Source organism: Hyposmocoma kahamanoa, unplaced genomic scaffold (assembly GCF_003589595.1).
Source record: "Hyposmocoma kahamanoa isolate Upper Pololo Valley unplaced genomic scaffold, ASM358959v1 93, whole genome shotgun sequence".
Lineage (NCBI taxonomy): Eukaryota > Metazoa > Arthropoda > Insecta > Lepidoptera > Cosmopterigidae > Hyposmocoma > Hyposmocoma kahamanoa.
Window position 1 is genome coordinate 22,956,963 of NW_020654810.1, and position 21,881 is coordinate 22,978,843.

General features: G+C 35.4%; 3 protein-coding genes across 7 annotated transcripts in view; 2 read left to right on the forward strand and 1 right to left on the reverse strand.

Annotated features, from left to right (window-relative positions):
* LOC113237113 (ARF GTPase-activating protein GIT2) overlaps window positions 1-16,620 on the reverse strand; it is a 26,278-nt gene extending 9,658 nt beyond the window's left edge. For 3 of the 5 annotated variants that reach the window (XR_003311008.1, XM_026473394.1, XM_026473393.1), the window contains exons 1-8: window positions 6,699-6,784; window positions 6,478-6,611; window positions 6,234-6,346; window positions 5,377-5,557; window positions 4,361-4,491; window positions 3,230-3,419; window positions 2,250-2,322; window positions 1,349-1,543 (exon numbers count right to left, since the gene is read on the reverse strand). Coding sequence is in view for 4 of the 5 variants with exons in the window: in XM_026473394.1 (XP_026329179.1) it covers window positions 1,349-1,543; window positions 2,250-2,322; window positions 3,230-3,419; window positions 4,361-4,491; window positions 5,377-5,557; window positions 6,234-6,346; window positions 6,478-6,611; window positions 6,699-6,762 (1,081 nt within the window). In the remaining variant the exon portion in view is untranslated. Of the gene's footprint in view, window positions 1-1,348; window positions 1,544-2,249; window positions 2,323-3,229; window positions 3,420-4,360; window positions 4,492-5,376; window positions 5,558-6,233; window positions 6,347-6,477; window positions 6,612-6,698; window positions 6,785-16,500 lie in introns of those variants that run through there. The other 2 variants (XM_026473395.1, XM_026473396.1) reach the window with 2 other exon arrangements.
* Window positions 7,417-13,620, forward strand: LOC113237116 (dolichyl-diphosphooligosaccharide--protein glycosyltransferase 48 kDa subunit). Its single transcript, XM_026473404.1, has 7 exons — window positions 7,417-7,565; window positions 7,665-7,903; window positions 8,820-9,062; window positions 9,918-10,061; window positions 10,490-10,651; window positions 12,095-12,325; window positions 13,266-13,620. The coding sequence occupies exons 1-7, from the start codon at window positions 7,436-7,438 to the stop codon at window positions 13,419-13,421; spliced, it is 1,305 nt and encodes a 434-aa protein (XP_026329189.1). The 5' UTR covers window positions 7,417-7,435; the 3' UTR covers window positions 13,422-13,620.
* LOC113237115 (leucine-rich repeat flightless-interacting protein 2) overlaps window positions 14,074-21,881 on the forward strand; it is an 81,401-nt gene continuing 73,593 nt past the window's right edge. The window contains exons 1-2 of the mRNA XM_026473403.1: window positions 14,074-14,291; window positions 16,141-16,231. Coding sequence (XP_026329188.1) covers window positions 16,154-16,231 — 78 coding nt within the window. The 5' untranslated portion in view covers window positions 14,074-14,291; window positions 16,141-16,153. The remainder of the gene's footprint in view (window positions 14,292-16,140; window positions 16,232-21,881) is intronic.

The following is a 21,881-nucleotide window of genomic DNA, read 5'->3' on the forward strand; positions in this document are numbered from 1 at the left end:
ATTAAAAACCTACATGTCGTTATTTATTTTCTATCGTTATTGCTGTATACGCTTAAGTATTGTATACTTTACAGCAAGATAATGCAAGTTTATCTATGCACGTGCCAATATCTTGTCTCAACAAATAAATAAGCAAATTATTTGCTCAAATCGTATATCGTAATTCTTATTTCGACACAGCTCCAACAATAGCCAGCACGGCATTCTTAAAAAATAGATTTACATAAACTGTAAAGAAATATTACATTAAATTAAAATAACTCGATACCTTCTTCCATTTCAATACTTAAAATATTAATTATTAAATGTAAGTTAATTGTTGGATTTCATATTTTCTTTCCTTTTTTTTCATTGGACATTCATCAAAAATAGTATAGGGTAGATCGTAGCACATGCGAGGACTACCTTCCTTTGTGTCCTCCATCATCCTCCTCCTCCGGCCAATGAGTTGGCAACAAAAATAAGACGATAGTCTAACCTATGACACTGAACTGTGTGCATCAAATATTCTCAGTACAGAGTATTTAAAAAGCCGACCTCAAAAGTACATGGAATTACGTCTATTTGCCAAATTTTATTGAAATATCCATCCGCCACTGTACGGGACTTGACACAGGAGATAATAAAAATCGGTTGTCACTACTCAAAGTATATTGAGAGAGAAAAGCCCCTTGAATTGGAGAATAGCAAAATCAACCATCAAAATAATTGCTCGTTATAATAAAATTTAGGCGCTATTTATAAAAATGAATCTTCATGCGTGAACAGCCACCCTTAGAGGTGGATGATTATCTTTAAAATTAAATGGGACCACTATGGAGTTACCCTCTTTCCAACAAAAAAAGAATCATGAAAATCGGTTCATAATTACCGGAGTTATCGCGTAACATACATACAAAAAGAAACACACAGTCGACTTGAGAACATCCTCCTCTTTTTAAAGTCGGTTAAAAATGACTAACTGGCGCGATTGTGTTTTTAATAGTTTATTTTCGCAATTCACTGTGCTCAATAGTGAACCTGAGGATTTATCCTCCTGTGACAGCCGTATCCAGGCGGAATTGCAGCCAGAAGCGTAACGAAAGAAAAGGTGAGTGTGCATGTTCCCATCATTTTTCCTGTTCTTCGACCTACTATTATATACTGCTTCCAGTCCTTATCGGAAGCTACTTGCAAGTGCAATTACTCGTAGTACAAGTAACCTTTAATGTAATTAAAAATCGCAAAAATACAGTCCCACACTTATCGGTATTATACATCTTCATTTCGCATCACCTCTAATCGCACCAGTAAATTAACAACTCTATTGATAAGAAACCGGTGTTCTAAAATCTGTGAAATAGCTCACCTCTAGGCTGAAGAGTGGCAATGTGCTGCCGTCTGGTCGCGTCGACGAGCACGTCCCGCAGCAGCGTGGCCATCTCAGCGGTGGACAGTCTTGCCAGCTTCTGCCTGCCCTGGTTCCGAGGAGCTGACAGTGCCGGGTTGACAGGGAGGAACACCACGCCGCAGCGCTCGAGGCCTGTCGCGCTGGTTTGCCAGACTGGAACAATGTTTATGAAGTTTTCTAATTATTTTTTCTCATTTTTTCAATTTATATATATTTTTTTGAAAATTATTTACAATCTTTTTTTTTATAATATCAAGTGACGGGGCGAACAAGTCGTGCGGCTGATGGTACACTACACTCCTGTCATCCTAGTCTCATGTGTCTGTAATTTGACCAGCACCCTTACCCTTCAAAGCCGGAACGCAGTTAAGCTGACATTATTGCTCGGCGGCAGAATTAGATAAGGTGGCAGCACTTCCCTGGACCAACTCTTTCACAAGAAGCTCTACTACTACCAAAACCACTGACTTAATATATGTCTTAATTAATAGATAATTCTATTCATAAGTCCACATTTATTTTCTACATCTGTTTTTATTTATTAACTTTTAGATCGATTTTTTTATTATCACTAATATTTTTTAGGTAATTAACTGTAATAATGGCCAGCGCACAGCGCCTTATTATTTATTAATTTGCATGTGTCACACACACCACAATAAGAAAATACGCGTGGTAACGGCCTAGCTGTCGAGTTCCACCGCGTGTAAACTAAAAAGAGTTCGACCACAGCAACATATGTACTGCCACATATGTATATACACATGTATATGTGGCTATGGTCGAAAAAACAGTACACCGAGAAAGCAGTTTAGTGAAAAGCGCCCGTGTAGACGACCGTTAGATTTCCATGACTTACTTGCTTCAGTTTCTCGGCGATCGATCTCGTCATAGATGTCCATTACGAGTTCTTCAAATAGGTGATTAGGAAGCTGAAAATAAAAAAATGAAAAGTCAATTATATTGACTGATCACATTCTAATTTATACCAGTTTTTTCATGGCAACATTTAGGGCGCGTGTACATGTTAAGAAATTCGACGTGTCTTCAATAGAAAAGATGAGAATGGTCTTGTACACGATAAGAATTTTGTCGGATCTAGCCACGAAAACATGTCGTCTGTTGCAGACTAGAAAATGATGAGTATGTACATAATACGAATGCTTTCGGACAGACGTGGGTAGGGTAAAATGTGTCAGTGCATTACCAGTCTTCCAGGTAGCTGTCGTTTTACTACCGACTATGGGAAGAAATATGTTGTTGTATTGACTATTAAGCAGCACCCGTCATAAAAAATTTTCTTCAGTCCGGGGATATTGAACCCACGACCATGCTGCACCGTCGTCGTATTGCTCTTATCAACTGAGCCACAGGTCAAGTTGAAGGTTAAGGTGTAAGAAATTTTTCTACATGTTCGATTATTGTACTAACAATAATAACAAAACTAGTGGTACATAATATACTATGTTCTTTGTGTATTTGTTCTAATCGCCAGGGATGCTGTACAATTTACCATTAAACAAATTTACGTGGTTACTAGCAAATAACAAAAAAAATATATGTTATAAATAACTGAATAAGAAACGCCAGTTAACTCCTTAGTTAACTACTCTGCCTTCCGTACTGCCTTTGTGGCTAAATGGTTACCTTGCTGGACTACCACACTGGGGTCTCGGGTTCGATTCCCGGACCGGGAGAAATACTTTCTCTTTAAATTTATTTCTTTCCTGAGTTTGGTTGTAATTTGTGGTTGTCTATGTGTGTGTCCATGGCACCTGCAATACAGGGGGGGTTAAATGCACACGCATTTAAAAAAAAAGAACTCCAAGCCACACATACCAGCTGCAGCTTCCCCCTAGCGGCCTTCGCGACATCGGTCATCTCGTGCGTGTCGTGCGCCCTCGGCACGATGTAGTGTCGTCCTGCTGCGTGTTCAGGCTTCTCGCCCGTTAAGAAATATATCATCCGGTCGGTGGCTTCATATACCAGCTCTGTCATTCGGTCAGCCAGCTCGGCGTGACCGCCTTGCCTGTTCGACGAGTCATTATGACAGTCCATTATAGATTACATTACGTCGAAGTATATATCGACATCAGCAATTAACACTGTGCTTTAAATAACTTTAAATTTCGGATAACTTTTTCATTTCCAAACATACATAAATATTTTATACTTCAAACATATTCATTATTTTTTTACTACAAGTTATTCATCATACATTACAAAATGCGTGATTATTACTTTTTGTATTATTTACTTAATTGAAATTAATTTTAATTTGTTCTTTATTATTTATTTACAATCAGTCGCCAGACTATAATGAAATAGTTTGAGTAATTGTTGGCGCTGGAGAGCGAGGAAGTCACTGCTTCAGCCTCTCCTAGTCACTGAACACGTTGTTTCAGTCTCCTAATGTTGCCACCATAAACCAGTGCCTAAGCGAGAGGGTACAAGTTCACTTCTAGAACTGTTGGAATCTCCAGGTTTTCGTGGATTTCAGTGTTCATGGTGTACCATGTGGCACCACTGGTAGTTCGAAGGATGTTGTTTTGGACTCTTTGAAGTCATTGGATGTTTGATTTAATTCACATTAGCTAAATAATTTGGCATTGAAAATGCATATTAGACAAAATTCGAATCAGCGTAGTGTTAATTGTTGATGTCGAAATCTCGACCATATTGGGTATGGCCTTAAAAAAAGCCAGTTTATTAATAACAAGACCAAACGAGCGTTTATGGAAAGACTGAGGTGAGTGGAGGAGGCGACATTTGTCAGGGACGTAGCAAATTTAGGTTCATGGTCTCAGTTGCGTTTCTGTTATTTTTATTAATTGTATGTGGAGGGAGAAGGGGAATAGTGCAGCTATTTTGCACAAGTTAACCTTCATTGAGCTCACCAAAGAACAAAGTAATTTATTTTTAATTAAATAGGTTTTCATATATAGACTGATTTTGTAAATAAAAATGTACCTGGCACAATCAGCAGGTACTAGTCCTGAGTGATCCCTGACGGTAGGGTCGGCGCCCCACGCGACCAGCAACTCGGCCTGCGCCGGCTGTCCCGCGCGGCACGCTACGTGGAGACATGCTGTTCCTTTCTCCTGTCCAGTTAAATATACATGTTTCTAGAAGTTAATTACACCCAAACTCACGAGTGAAATAATTGTAGGCCATACAACTATTTCTCTCGGCCCGGGAATCGAACCTGGGACCTCTGCGTGGCAGTCCGGCATGGTATCCGTTCGGCCACGGAGGCAGTTCATGTTAAGGAGGTAGTTAAAAAGTTAAAAGTAAAGTTGCAACTTAACTTTAGAATAGCTAAAGTCGAGATGGCTGTTGACATTATTTTTGAAGGTAGACTTAGTCAAAAGGAAGCTCTCTGCTCATGTTTAGTTTTAGAAAATCAAAGTTTTTAGAAAATAATTTTTGGAAATCGTGAAAATCTCAAAACAAAAGAACATTATTTGACACTAGCTAATATAAAAATTGTCTCCTAAAAGCACATCGCTTTTTGTTGTTCCAAGTCATTAAATCAAAAATAAAAATTAATAAAATAATATTAATATAATAATTAATAAAGCAATAATTTTGAAACCTTATTTCAAAGTAAGATTTAAGATCCCATTGCTACTTGATTGACTGTAATCACATAACAATATGAACTGCATTGATTGAAAAGGAGACTTTGTTGCCATCTACCATGTCTCATAAGGAATCCAGAATTTTTAAACTCATTAAAGCAATTTATGTTCATAGCATGATTTAATACAAACCAAGTGCATACATATGACGTAAGGATAGCAATTACAAACAATTATGACTAACACTTTGTGGTAATTGCTTATGAATGAATGTTTTTAAAGCTTAATTTCCTTCTACGTAATGAATGAATATGAATGTTATAATTGTGAAAAAGACATTACATGGAAGTGGAAAATTCAAAGAAGTAGGTAATCTAAAAAATGTGGGCAGAAGATGCAATGTACCTGGTTATAGTAATTAGGATCAGCCCCCTGTGCCAGCAACCTCAAGGCAGTGTCAAGAGAGGAACTTCTCACTGCACTGTGTAACTGTCTGCCTAATTCACTGGGTGGTTCATCACGACGTGCCCGCAACACATAGGCTAGGCGAAGATGCTTAGCTAAGATGAATTCAGACTTTGTTGGGCTGGAAATTAAAGAGGTAGTGACTGCAGTTGATGGTTTAGTTATTTCTATTTATTTTCTCTCTTAAAACTACCTGCTGTTCTTGTTTATGGAACATGTACTACATATACCTATTACTATTTATCTTAAGTCTGTTAATCTGTAATTGGTATATAAACTTATTAGTAGGTTTTGATAGTGGTAAGTTGTTCAGTTTTATCCCCAATGGCAAGAAGTGAGTTATAGATTTAAAGCCTTTATCTATGTGTCTATATATGACATTCCAGCTTCTAAACAGATGGACTGATCTTATGCCTTTTTTTTATGTAAAGGCTGTTTTTATTCAAGATCTTCACTATGTTTCATGAAAATTTACTGAACAATTTAAAGATCATTAGTTTTTTCCCCAGTTACAGCGCAGATGTTAAAAATACAATTTTGTATTACACTTGCAAAATAAGTAATAGTAATGCACTCCTAGCACAGTTGGTTTGTAAGAAAATTGAGTGTTGAAATGTTTACTACAACAAGCTATGACTAAGGGATCCTAAGTTTTCTTGTTACAAAACTAGGTTTTTACTCATACCTTTACTTGTAATATCATCATAGTCATCATGTATACATTAAAAGAATGTGAACTGTAAATATAGAGTCATGCATGTAACAGTACAAGAATGAGATGAGATGAAAAAACTTACTGCAAAGGGTCTTTAGGCTGTGGCTTCTTCCTCAAGTGTTTAGGAGCTGAAGTATCAAGCAGTGAATGTTCCCAGATACTGTTCGCGTTTTGGGCCGTTAGGGCTTGGACCATCTGCATAAAGTTGAAAAAGTTTATCAACGTCAAATATTTAATAAGTACCTACTTCTCAGTAATTGAGGTATGTGTACTTAGTTTTCTATATTTTAAGTTGTAGTTGTGTGTCAACTTTGATGGATACTCACAGCTAAGAGCGAAGGAGGCCAAGTACCCTGTCGTAAAGATTTTATATGAGAGATGTGTCGGCCCATGCTCCGATGAACGCTGCAACATTCCGCGCAAAGCAGCAACCCGCGGTTGATGGACGCCCATGACGGATCTACAAAAATAATACAACCGTATAAACACAAAACAATCACCGACGTACTAATATAAACGTTACACAGTACTAGTTAATTGTGTCCACCTGATGCTCCACAATCCGCACATATTTCCGCAGTCGAGCGGTGCTTAGACCGCGATATCATCATTCTAGCTACACTTATGGAAGACGGGATTGAAATAACGCTGCCAGTGTCGTGCACCTTGTTAGTTTAGGGCACTATATAAGAAAATTATTGAATTATACCAAAATAAAACATTTTTACTAAATGTCAAATGTCAATTAATCATAAACAATATTTATAGAAGAGACATCACATTTAATTTTTTTATTCTTGGTTATTCGTGGTTAGCCTTTTATCCATTATAATTGGTTATTTATTTGTTGAGCAATGGCTATAGAGCCATCAGCTTAAACAAGCAACAAACAATTAAGAAACTCAAAACGTATTATTAATTAAACTAAACATTTATTTCTGAAAAAACTATAACCCGCCATTTTGCAATCTTTATATTACAAACAGGGTTTCTATTTTTTTCTTTTAGCTTTCCTTAAAAGATAATTACCAAAAAATAGGAACGTGAAAAAAAAATTTGTTTACGAGAAAATTAAATTATAATGTCCAACTCAGAAAAATGTAAATGTCGTGAACACTATGTACCACTTTCTCTCGCTTTACCTCTGTTCAATAAAATACCCCTTTCACAAATGACAGTTATAAAGATCATTCGGTCATTCGTTCTCTCTGTGTGTGTGTGTGTGTAATTCAGTGTAATTACACGTCATTGGTTACAAAGCTAGGTTAATTTTTGCTGAGAAAAATGAAGTTTTTCATAATTTTAGGTTTATTAGTGCCCTTTTGTGTAGCAACCAATGAAAAAGAAACTCTTGTGCTCGTAGACAATCTAATTATTAGAGAAACACACTCACAATTCTTCAAGTCCTTGCAGGGTGAGTGAAGAATCGATTGCGTGTCGGCCAGAAGCCGGTAGGCTGGCAAACAATTTTATGTTTTAAAACCGAGTTAATAATCTTCAACTGTTATTGCAGATCGTGGTTACACCCTGACATTCAAATTGGCTGATGATGCCAACTTAATGCTGTCTAAATATGGCGAATATTTGTACAAGAATTTGATTGTGTTCGCGCCGACGGTATTGGAGTTCGGTGGGCAGATCGACACGGAGGCGATTACGAAGTTCATCGACGATGGTGGTAATCTGCTCATGGCTGGCAATGCCGCTGCTGGTGACGTGTACAGGGAGATTGCGTCGGAATGTGGCTTTGAGGTAATTTATATTGAAGGAAAACTTCTTCTATATTAAACAAATACACGATTTGCACTCTATCTACTACTACTCTATCTACTACTACTCTATTTGACTGCCTCTGTTGCCGAATGGTGAACATGCTGCCCTACCTCACAGAGATAAATACTTGTATGGCCTACATTTATTCTCTCATGAGTTTGGTTGTGATTTGTGGTTTTTTTTTATAATTAAATAAGTGCACATTTGACCTCCATCGCTCCTGGTTGTCTATGTGTATGCATTATTTATCTAACATTTCTGTACTCTGGGACTTGTACAAAGTGTTGAGGTTCGTCACTTCCATGTGGTTTTTTTATTTTATTTTGTGAAAAATTGCATCTAGCATGCAAATTTGGACAACTTACATTTATTACTTTAGAAAATATACTGTATACATAAACATTGAAGGACACTAAATGTATATACAGGTGTCTCAAGATTCAACGATAACCTGAGAACAGGATGTTGCCTAGTTTGTAACAATCCAGAAAAAAAAATTTTTTTTAATCGGAGTCATGTTTCTTTTTGTGGTACAAGCATTTTAATGAAAAATGTTGAAAATGTACAACCTGTACACCATTTTTAAGTACAATATTACAAAGTATTAAAATTTATAATTAAAATTTGTAATATTATAAAATATTACAAACTTGCAAATTTTGCTGTTCTAGTAATTGCATTTATTTGGTTTTTCAAACAAACCAACATTTCAGACTTTTTACTATCTAATCTAAACTAATAGCAAAAACCTAAAACACAATACGACAATAAATTTTTATATGTCCTTTATAACTTGTGTTTCATGTATCTTTTCTTTGTGCAATAAAGAGTTATTATTATAAATAAATATTGTTAGAAGAAAAAGGACATAAACCTTCAATATTTAAATTCCCAGATGGATGAAGAATCGGCTGCTGTAATTGACCACTTTAACTATGATATGTCGGATGAGGGAGAACATACAAGAGTAGTTGTTTCACCCAAGAACCTGATTAATGCACCTATCATAGTTGGGCATCACAACACCCAGCCTCTGCTGTTTGAGGGCACGGGTCTCATTCTGGATAAGGACAACAGTTTGGTCATGCCTATTCTGACTGCTGACAGTACAGCATACAGCTATAACCCAAAGAACCAGGTAATTCTGTAATAAAATATTATTTGAAGGATATGTCACCCATTTTGTCATGAATGTACAGACGGCAGCAAATCAAGCTACACATTGATGGATCTTGTTCATCTTATTGTTGTTATGTTGAGTATGTGCTTTATTATTATTGTTTCTAACATAAAAAAACTTTATTGTCCAACAAAAATTTTGGTTTTGTGGTGTGGGCAATGAAAAATTTAAATTTACGTAACATTAAAGATACATATTTCTCTTTATTGTAAGACAAGAAGGAAACGTATTTAAAATAGTATAATTTCAAGTAGATTCTAAAAATTTCCAACAAAGAACCTAGAAATGTGTACATTTACAAGATTCTCTAAATTAAATTCCATTCTTTATTGCATTCACTATGATGCTACTTAGGATGGAAATGGCTTAAAGCTCAGTTTATGTAGCTAAGTGAATAGGCAGCTATATAAATACCTCTGTGACAGCCACAGTAGCAAATTTTCAGGGGTATCTATAGCTACTCTTTTCTACATACTTGCTTCTCAAATATACAGAAACCAATTCTATCAAACCAGTGAACCTTCGCTCGTTGTTGTTCGACATTCTGTCCAAAACAATTACTGTCCAATAAGTAATACTCAGCCGAATCAAAAGTTAATGCCAAGTATGAAGCTTCATTCATATCATGCCTCTTTTAATTTGGTCGGGAATTATTTATTTGGCAGTAATTGTTTCAAACGGATTTCGGATACAGAATGGGAGTTGACCCTCCGAAACGGAACAATAAATTCTTAAAATTTTCCACAATTTCTCTTGAATCATGCAACACTGTTCATTTGCATCTAAATACAATGTTATTACATTTGCAAATAGGTCAAGGAGTACCCACACGCTGTTGGCCGGAAAACGGTCTTGATCGCCGCCCTGCAGGCCAGGAACAACGCTCGCATCCTCTTCAGTGGCTCTCTTTTCTTCTTCTCAGATGAAGCCTTCACTTCTCGCGTTAACAAAGTCCATGTAAGTATGGGGGTAATTACTACATAAAAATCTAAACTTTTTTAATTAAGGTATGTGGTTACGGAATGTGATTTTGATTTGACAATTTGATTTTTAGTTTAATTTTTCTCAGTCTTTATTGTTTTCTGAAGTTTTGAAAACTATTCGACGATTTTATAGGAAATATCTGGTTTTAAAAAAGAATTAACAGTTTATTTCAAACCTCATCCAATTTTGTTAGTAATGTAAAAGTAAAAATTCTTGCCTATAATTTTAGTAAGTAATTAAATTTTTTTAAACCCATTACTTCTGAAAATGGGTATGAATTTTGAATGGGGTCCGCATACTTGTTCGCTCATATTTCTATCTTTGTCACTCATGTCTTCAGTTATGGTGAATCAATCCACATCTTATACTTTGAAATAAAAACAATCACACTGTCATTACAGGGAGATAAGGTACAAGCAGACTTATCAGGCAATAAGGCTCTTGCCGTGCACCTGAGCGAGTGGGCCTTCGGCGAGCGCGGCCGCCTGCGCGTGCGCCGCGTGCACCACCACCGCCAGGGAGACAAGGGATCCTCTGACACTTACACCATTACTGACACTGTCGTAAGTATAACTGTAATTAATGGCGGTTACATTTGGATAGCTACCTATTAAAATAAACCTTATATATGGGATCTCTCTTATGCCGTCTCTCTCGTAGCTTTCACCACATTTTGTACCACATCATATCTTGTGCTGTGGCCCTTGTCAAACTCATTCTATAGAGTTATATTCATATAAATATACTATGATTTATGGACAATCGTTTTGAAAATTGAGTAACATCATATGTCTTGCTCAAGTAGGACATAAGTGTCGATACAGAGCTGATTTTTTTCATATGATAAATAATAACATTCCTGATAACTTTTATTCTTATGTAATATCTATAAAAGCTGATTGTTTCAGTGAAAAAAATTTTTGTACAAAAATGTATAAAATGCAGAAAAATGTAATGTCTATATTTATTTACAGTATAGGTCCAATCATTCTCTATCAAAAAAAAAATCATTCATCTACAGGTACTTGCAGCTTTATGAGTAAAAAGGTGGCAAAATTTTAGATTTGTTATTTATTTTTTAACACAATATGCTAGTTTCTACTTAACATTCGTGTTATTGTTATAACATTCTCTAAATTACACTAAAATTATTTTTTCTTTAGTCGTATCTCATGTATTTTGTTAAAAAAGTACATAAAAAGTTAACAATTTTGCCACATCTTTACTTACAATGCCGCAAGTACATGCAGACAGATTATTTTTTTCTACATAGAAAATTTTTGGAACTATACTGTAAGTAACCCACGCACATTACATTTTCTTAAATTTTTTGAGATAAAAAAAAAATGTATATTTCTCCATACAAAAAAAAAATTTTTTTTTTCTCCAAATCTTTCAAGAAAATATACAAGAATAAAAGTTGTTAGGAATGTTACTATCTATCTATATAAAAAAAAATTTGCTCAATACTCCACAAGTTTCCTATATCCAAGAATTATCAATTTGGGCCCAGTATGTGGTGGTGCGTTCAGGTTTACGCCTCAGCAATGTTGCAATAGAACTCCTTGTGAAAGATGTCGTCCAGGGAAGTACTGCCACCTTACCTATTTGCACCGCCAAGCAGTAATGTGAGCATTACTGCATTCCGGTTTACAATTATAAGGGTGCCAGTGAAATTACAGGCACATGGTAGTTTCAACTTATGTCTCAGGGTGATGGGCGCAGTGGCAGTGCGCCTAAGATCTTTAAGATTTAAAGCTATGAATGACACTGCAACTGTTATGGATAGGCGTGTCGCTAACCACCAGGCGCAGGACTTGTTCGTCCCGTCACTTAGTATTATAAAAAAAAAAAAAAAAAGGAACAACCATGCTATAGTTTTTTTTAAGTTAGTGAGAACATCTCATTTGTGTTGCAACATTTAGGTAGACATGCAGTTTCACGTAGCTAAAAATAAGTTATACATACCTTGTTTTTTCTAATCAAACCTTTTTGCTTATCAACAGGTATACCGTATCGAAATCGAAGAGTTGAGGGCTGGTCAATGGCAACCATTCGAAGCCAATGACGTTCAGCTAGAGTTCGTTCGTATCGACCCCTTCATACGCACCACATTGCAGAAAAGACCCAATGGAGTATACGAAGCTGTATTCAAAGTGCCTGATGTATGGGGAGTGTACCAGTTTAAGGTGGACTATGACCGTGTTGGGTACACTAGACTTTATCATTCCACACAGGTTGGTTTTATGTATTTTTTAATGCATTCGGGTGCGGTTATAAGTAAGGTGCCTACAGATTTGCTCGGATTTTGACTGTGATTGATTAATATTAAGGTTCAAATTGAACAAACTTCACTTAATTTAAATTTCAGTGTCGATTGTCTGTTCCTGCTTACACATTTATTCGATTGTGTCTAATCACATGTATCAATAGTCAAAAAATCGAACAAATCTTTAGACACTGTACCACTTGTGTCTGGGGGTCTTTTCCCATTCTCCGTCCGACATCTGCCTGAAACAATTATTGTCAAATAAGAAATACTCGACCAAATTAAAAGTTTTGTTTTATCGAGTATTATTTATTTAACAGTACGTTTTGGACTGATGTCGAACAGAGAACAGGGGCCTTACCATGAACTCTTATTACGATTCAGTTTAGGACCTATCCCGCTTTTTTGTCGTTACGAACATATACTGAACTGTATTAAGAGTTCAGTAAGGCTCCTGGAGTAGAGCCCCTGAACCTAGTTTTGGGCCATAACTTTTTTCATATTATGTTATAATGGAAAATCATCTTACACTATAGATAATTTAGGGAACTGATTATGCATTTAAATTGAGCAGAAACGTTTGAAATCTCTGCATATTGCAGTATTTTCAAGAACAATTTTTTTTACAAATGATAAAACAAAAATTGATCCTTTCTTTACAAAATGTGTCTCTCTACTTCAGAATTCCTTTTTACGCGTTAAGTATTTTTCATTTGGCATTGGCACAAACACTAAACAAATGAAAAAAATCTTTTCCATTTTTTTGAGGGCAGATAAAGATAAACAATTCAGACTTAGCCAAAATAATCCACAAAAATATCCATCAAAGCTATTGAACTCGCCTTATTTTTATTTTAATGTTAAACATTATGAGTAATTTTGAAAATAAACCTATTATTCCTTTACAGGTGTCAGTCCGGCCCCTACAACACACTCAATATGAGAGATTCATTCCAAGCGCATACCCGTACTACGTGAGCGCATTCTCCATGATGATTGGTGTGTTCCTGTTTTCGTTTGTCTTTCTTTACTACAAAGAAGATACAAAGACGAAATCTGATTAGAATATTGAATGATGGCTCATTTAAGATTGGTTATTTACACTACATAGTCGAGTGTAGTGACCGGTGATACGAGCCCTAGATGTTAGAATATTCCTTATTTTCATTTTCTAGTGTTGTATGTTCATAAAACGTGTCAGCGAATGAGGTCCACAAATAATATTTGTTACTTTAAATGAAATGGGTAATGTTGTAATCGAATGAAAATAAAGTGGAATTTTATTTATGTTTTTGCATTTAATTGAACTTCTATCCCATCTTACCAGACAAATGATAATATTGAAAATAGCTCTATCGTTAGTAAAATTAAATTCTTTTGGTGTACACTTAACAATATAATTATGTATAATATAAATATTAATTGTAAACACATTAGCTAATTATTTTTCCTGATATTTTGTAAATCATATGAGTAGATCTCGATAAAATAATACCGTTGAGAGACGAAAACTATACAATTATGAACGCAGTAATATCTAGCGTTCATTGACAACAGTCAATTATTCCTGAACGCGACAATTTAAAATGGCAATAGCATGCATGTCATACTGGCTTTTGTAGAATTAATTTTAGTGAAAAATGTAAAATTTACACATTCCTAATCGAAAAAACTGGTTAATTCACTAAAAGAATAATCTATCGTGCCAAATAACTGCTCAGGTTAGATAGGAAGTGTAATTTTGCTGTACTATCAATGTGAATTGTGTAGGCAGTGATTTCGTGTCCTAGTATTTGTAATATTTTGGAAATTTTTTGTGTTACGCGTGTGTTATTTTGTTAACTGGGTTGTACGCGGTCTGGAGCTGGTTTGAGCGGCCAGGTTTCCCTGTAGTGCCTGTAGCAGTTATGTGTTTACATCTGTAAACTGTCCCCGTAAGTATGATGTCATTGTAGTGACTGCCATAAAAAATATGTTGGCTTTGTGCCCATTTCTTTTCCTACTAGAATTGTAATTGTGATATTGTTTGAGTTTAACATCCACGCGGACGCGGCGCAATGAACCCTGTAGGTTATAGCCGAGTTGTTCCAGATAATTATGTAAATTAAGTTTCGCGCGGATCCCGTAAGTCGCGCGAAGCTGCGTCGCCACCGCCGACTGTTTTAATTTGGCGGAAAATTAAACAGTTGTACAGTGACAACAATATTTTGACTGTGCTCTGTCTGCTTTTGTATCAATATGGTTCAGTCAATGACATCTTGAACATGCATGCAGCCAGGTTTGTAATTAGTTTACTACTTTTCACCCTTACTTGAAAGAAAGTGCCTTAATTATGGCAGTGTTATTTAGCTTGTTACTGTATTGCAATCTTATGTAGTTGGTCACTTTGTGGTATTGTTTTCTTTGAAAGTACCTTAATTGTTCTTATTTATTGGTTACTGCGTGGTATTGTTGTTTAATGGAAATTGTAACTGCATAATTTATCTATATTTTGCTATTGTTCTCTTTGTGGAATGCCTGCAGCTGGCAGGCAACAATAGCAACTGGATTTTGCTTATATTTGCTACATCAAACACTTCAATACTACATAAAACCCTATCGTGTCACATGAGGAACAAATTCAACTTATTTATTTTAGTGATAACCACATATTATTCAGAATACATCAACTAATTTATATGAACGCACTGTCCTTATTCAATATTGCATATAGATGTAAACAATATGTAAATGATGTATTTTAAAATTTATTAGAGCTAAAGTTTTCTTGTCTATATCAAGTTCTTAGGTTTTCGCGATTGTTACACATAGGAAATGAAACTATTTTTCTGGATTTAAATCTACTTGTTTGTTCAAACAAACCTTTTTTTTCTTTGTTTGAAAAAACAAATATATGCGTAATAGTTTCACTTTTTCCTGTCTAATTTGTAAAATGTGTGAATGTGGAATTGCAAAAAAACTTTGTCCATTATCATCACTATCCTTAGAATTAGAATGCAGCTTTAAATTTGTATTAGTACATTATATATATTTCTGCTTATAATTGTGTTGTGCAGGCATTGACTTACAATTATATGGATGTCGGGTCCGTGCTAAAAAGTGTCCGAACTTATAGGGCGTTAAAATAATATACAGAGCGTCATTCACGCTTTAGTCATCGTTTGTTCGACTGACAGCGAAGCAAGCAAAATTAGACAGTACTGTGATGACATTACAATTTAAATTCAACGTTTTAGCTTTTTCATATTCCTTTACATGTCACTACGTTTAAATAGGTTGACTTGGGACATTTTTTTCGTGGTTTTTGTATTAGACCCGTTGTCCATTTATTTGTAAGTCAATGTGTGCAGGTCATTTTGTTAACCTCTCACAGTGCCATAAATGATTTTGATACCATAGCTTCCTAAAGCCACATGGTGTCTCTAACACATCCAAAATTTCCAAAATCATTATGGACACACAGACGTAAGGTAGGATGTGTGATAGGTTAAGTAGGTTGTAAACGATTGAAGTTATTACAATTTTTCCAAATATTATTGTAAATACGTTTAATTCCTCATGAACTACAAATTATACACCATGTTTCACTTAAATTATGTTGAGTAACAAATTTAATTGTACAATTGTAGCCAATGCCATCTACCTCATGCTTTAGCTCAATAGAATGGCTCATTATCTACGGCTATGCACTTGTAATGTACATGAATTGTCAAAATGTAATTAAAAAACCTGTATTTCTGTGATAGTGCCAAATAAAATTGAATTTCTTTTATTATGTTTCAGCAAACACAGTGAGATGGATTCGTCGCGGCGGCAACGCACCCAGACCAAGGCATCTGCCGAGGAGCAGGCCCTTGATGCCATAGCTAAAGAGGTAAATACTCCGATTTTCTTATATCATTAGCTATAATAATGTTCAAAACGTGACTCATGGAGTTGTGGATAACAGCCCATTGTCATTAACAACGTAAAGTATATGTAAGTGTATAAGAAAATATTAAAGAACAGGTTATTTAACAATTTGGCCTGAATGACCTGAGAGGAGACCCGTGCCCAGCTGTAAGACATATAAATAGGTTGATGATGATAATGATGATGAATTGTTATGCACATATCAACTTTGTAATAAGTGACAATGTTTACCTTTGTTCGAGTTCTAGGGTTCTTACTGTTTTGCCGTATTAAAACTAGATGGCGCTCTAAGTACTTTCACCTATTCTATTTTAACAAGAAAAGACTAGATTTTGATTTTGGAGTATTTTCACTGGCAACTGTAACAATATGCGTAACTTATTGAAGAATGCACATATTTTGTAACACGCTATGTAACTTTTTTTTTTCCAAATTAAACTATATTATATTATACCTTCTGTTTATAGTCGAGACACCACTATACTATCTCGCAATAAGAATTAAATATCAGACCGTATCCTTATCTGTGATATTTTTCATGTCATATCTGATTATATTTAACACCTTGCCATCTTTTCATAACGATACATATATCAAGTTATCGAGATTGTAAATAAGTTTATAAATTAATTAATTTTGTACTAACAAAGCGGACATATGTATTTCAATCTTACCTGCTACGTGGGGGCGCGTTGACACTTCAGTTTCGAATATATTTATATGACAGACACTACCGCCGAATCTGCATCGTGGGCTGTGGTAGACTTCAGTATTTCAAAATATAATACACTGATATTTTACAGATATTTGACGAATTTCATAGGTCTTGTTCGATATTCAGGTGATCTCACAAAAAAAAAGATTTAAAAAAAGTTAAATTCCTGATAACAAACAGGATATGTCTGAACAATTTTTAGGCGAAATTCGTGCTCAACAGTGGCTAATAAGTAAGTCATATAGGTACAGCACTGAACCAAAACAAGTGCACCCCACTGTGCAGCGCACGCGCAACACATCACCTGTAAAGAGCATCGCAAAATGACGGGATCGAAATAGACTTCCGCATTAGATCTCAGCTCAGATCACTCCCGACCATCCCGATAGTCATCTAATAATATTGTCAAATGTCAAATTAATTAATACTTTATGATCTCACCTGTAAGCGGTCACCTATAAGGGCCTGATGTATGGGAAATCCACTCTCGATCTCCGTCCGAAACAATTACTGTTAAATAATTGATATTCGACAAAATTAAAAGACAAGAATGAAGCTTCATTCGCATCACGCGTCTTTTAATTTGGTCAAGTATTGCTTATTTGGCAGTAATTGTTTCGGACGGATGTCAGACGGCGATCGAGAGTAGACCCCACGATATCGTAATCCAACAGCGTTTACGGAGTTAGTCGGTAAAATAGATTATAAGAAAAATTAAAATCCTTTTATATATACATTTTTAAGATTTTAAAGGCCTAAAATATAGGAATGCGTTAGTCTTGCATTAAAATAAATCAATAAAATTGAACGAAATCCAGAGTTTATTTCAAATAATAAGAGGTTTCCATATTACCGTGTTGCTTTCTAAACAATAAGACGTTCGGTAACTTTGATTCGATAACTGTGTTCTGAATAACGTTTGTAGCCTTTGCCGGTCGAGAAGTTGCAGTAATCGTACGGGTGTGACGTCATTTCGGTTCGGTTTCGAATACGACAATGCACTGTGATTCCCCCATAGGCCATAAATAAAAAAAAATCATTGGCTTATCCCGGTTAGATCAACTCACTAAGTTAGTAACTAGTTAACAAGCTTCCAAAAACTATAAATATCAATGTAATTAGGTCACGTTATCATTCACTTTTGTGCATCGGAAGTGAGCGCATCGCGAGACTAATTATCACCACGTGTGAGTCATCGAAACTTAATCACTTTGTTTTTGAGTGTCACTATTCCAAATCAAGTGTTTACGTGTTGTGAAAGCATGGAGATCCAAGAGCATGGTATGTACTTTTATTATCAATTTTTTTTAATTTTTTTTATGCATACTTTTTTTTATATAATTTTTTTATTGAAGGCAGTTTTTTGGTGAAAATTTTTGGCATAACTTAATTTCCTTTAGACCTACAACTTTTGGCTGCGCTGAGCTGCACCTGAGGTATATGGTTTTTGAATAAGGAGTATGTCCTTATTAAGAGCTATAAGTTTCATTTGCATCTTGCTGCCTCTTCTTGGCTTAAAGGGGTGTCAAAGTATGCATGTCCATAGTATTGAATTTTTAATTTTTTTTTAAGTTCAGCTTTCATATTGTTTTAGGTACATTTTTCAAATGTTCTGTATCGAGGATGACAATTTTTGATATTTGGCACTCTAAAGTGGGTAATCCAAATGAAAAAATGCAACACGTCCTGAGCACTTTGACCGAAACATCATCCCTTTCTGACGACATCGAAAATATTGATTTAGAGACTTTAAGCCTTAAAATTAAGAATATTTGTAAACGAATTTCCCACTACTGGGCAAAGTCGAATCGTACTAGATCTAAATTCTTAGAAAAATATTCAGATTGGCTGCATGTCGTTGAAAATATTGATGTACAGCGAACTGAGTTACGTGTATCTCAGAGCTTTGACGAAGTTAAACCATCAACTTCTTCATCGCATGGCCGTCCGAGAATTAACTTTGACGACACCAGTAAACGTACAAAAAGGAGAAGATTGGCTAGTTTGTCTAACCAAGACCCTTCTCTTGTACAGTCATTGCTCAATGCGTCCGATAGCTTGTCTTGTCCTGAAATCGATTCTAGCGAAGTTTTATCGCTCATTGTTGAAGCTCAGTTAACTCGACATCAATATATATTAGTAAAGAAATTTATAGACAATAAGTTTTCAAAAACCATTTTCCCATCTTACCAAAGTGTCGTGGAATCTAAAAAACACTGTTATCCTTCAGATATTACTGTTACAGAATCATCCGCCGAAGTCGAACTTCAAAGTTTATTAGATCATACTGCCAATCGGATTCTCAAGTCTCAAAAAGATGTTTTGGATAGTGTACCTAATGAGTCTCTAGATAAGATATCTTTGATAGGGAAATGGGTTTCGATGGCAGTACAGGGCATTCAGAATATAAACAGTGTTTTTCTGACTCCACTCTTGAAGACAGTAGCCTGTTTGTTACTTCGTATGTGCCACTTCAGCTTGTTTTGACAACAGATAACAAAGAAAATTCAGTAGTTTTGTGGAAAAATCCTCGTCCTTCATCAACTCGATACTGTCGGCCTATACGCCTCCGATATTTGAAGGAATCGACTGCAGTGTCAGTTGAGGAAGAAGCTCATTTTAAAGATAAAATAAGGAACTTGCAGCCTACTGTTTTCAAGGAAGAAGATCGCGAATATCGCATTACTCATTGTTTGCAACTTACTATGGTAGATGGTAAAGTGTGTAATGCACTTAGTGGTGTTTCTTCATCAAAATGTTTTATTTGTAACGCCTTGCCCAGTGAAATGAACAAAATTGACGAATGTTTAAATAAGGAAGTCGATGAGAGTAAATATGAATTTGGTTTATCACCTCTTCACGCGTTAATACGTTTTTTTGAATATTTTGTTCATGTCGCGTACAAGTTAGATGTTAGGAAATGGCAAGCTAGGTCCGCTAATGACAAAATGCTTGTTGCTGCAAAAAAATCATATGTTCAGACTCAATTTAGAGAAAGATTAGGGCTTATAGTGGATAAGCCTAAAAGTGGCGGAAGCGGAACATCAAACGATGGTAATACAGCCAGGCGGTTTTTCTCGAATTCAGAAATTTCCGCTGAAATTACTGGGATCAAGAAGGATCTCCTAGATCGTTGCTGGATCATCCTTCAATATTTAAATTCGGGATATAATATTAATAAGACGAACTTCGAAGAGTTCGCTTTAGAGACGGCTCGGCAGTTAGTTGCCGAGTATCCGTGGTATAACATGCCTGCTTCCGTTCACAAAGTTCTAATTCATGGTGCTAATGTTATAGATTACGGTTTGTTGTCAATCGGAGAGTTGTCTGAAGAAGCAGCTGAAGCGACTAACAAATACATCAAGTCTTTTAGAAAAAATCATACGCGTAAAATGAGTCGCATTGTGACCAACACAGATTTAGTAAATAGGCTGCTTCTTCATTCAGATCCCTTCATAACAGGTCTACGAAAGTTACCTGTTAAAAAAAAAGGTGTACTGTCAAAAGCTGTATTAGACTTGTTATGTATTTAAAGTTAATATTGTTGAGATTTAATGTATTTTGGTATAATTTGTGTTTTGTTTGTATTTTGTAAAATGAACTTTTTTATGTATTTTTATTGTTTTAATTTATTCATTTGTGGTTATTGTTAATACAAATAATCATTATTTACACAGTTTTACCATTAAAAGTCGCAGTATAAAATGTTTTAGATACATCGTCTAAAAACAAAATTACTGCGAGACATTTTTACACCTAAATATTGTCAAATATTTTTTAAAATGTATAATTTTATTAATTTACGTTTACCTAATCATATTTTAACGTAATAAAATAAAAAAATAATAATAATTTCGGAGTTACGTATTTATGACCGCCTTAGTATGGAGCGTGAATCACCGTGCAATGTGACGTTCGATTCGGGTGTTGTGAATAAAATTAAAAGAAATCGGTCGACGTAAATGCCTACATTTCTCTCGGAGCGTAGGGTTGTTACATTATTATTTCAGATGTACCTACAGGTTATAAACATAGTTTGAATAAATGTGTTAATCACAGTATTCTCGTGGTATTTTGAAATAATCTTTGTTAAATGCAGAAGGTAATTACGTATTGATATTTTTACACCAGCGCAGCATCGCGGATTATTATCCTAATTATGGAGTCTGGTTATGAAATGGAAATTAAATGCTGAACAATTCTGAATTTGAGGCACGTTAGTTGAGAAACTACCACAAATACAAAAATAACCACGTCTACTATTTGATGTCGTTTTTTGAACACCAAGCGACCGATTCATTTTATTACCGATCAATTTATTATGCGTGTGACAACCCGCTCTACGCAACGCGAAGGCGCGGCGAGATTATGCAAATGTTTGCATTTGTACATGACACGCGTCTGGCGTGCACACATACAAGTCACGCTGCTACGTTTATGTGGAGTTACCTTACTTGTCCTGTTATACTATGGTTTTACGCATGACTTTGAATGTAACGTTTTGTGATACACGTAACTGATGGACACGCTATTTTTGTTCACTGATGATCTTCGTAATCTATTTATGTCAGCTCACAATAACTGTTGAGTGTAAACTCATTTCATTTCTAAAGACCTGGCTGTCTCCACTTTCTTCGTGGTGAATTTGTTTTTTTGCGTTATTTTAAACGAAATCTTAAAGTAGGATATCGAACATGGTAGTTTGTGCAATAAAATATCGAAGTAAAAGTTTTATCCTCTGCTCGTTTTATTGCCTTATTCGTTCAATTGTTTGAGGGATGTTTATTTACATTGCAATATGTTGTTCATCCTCAATATCAGCTTTTTATTATTCAGAGTTGAACCTATAATACTTACTTACTCCGTTGGCTCAGCGACCCGAAGTGGGTCTTGGCCT

Bases quoted from the DNA above. Each gene is read 5' to 3' on its own strand.
- LOC113237116 (XM_026473404.1), top strand. From the start codon at position 7,436: ATGAAGTTTTTCATAATTTTAGGTTTATTAGTGCCCTTTTGTGTAGCA. The intron at 9,063-9,917 runs GTAATTCTGTAA...ATTTGCAAATAG, and splicing joins GCTATAACCCAAAGAACCAG to GTCAAGGAGTACCCACACGC. The intron at 10,062-10,489 runs GTAAGTATGGGG...CTGTCATTACAG, and splicing joins CTCGCGTTAACAAAGTCCAT to GGAGATAAGGTACAAGCAGA.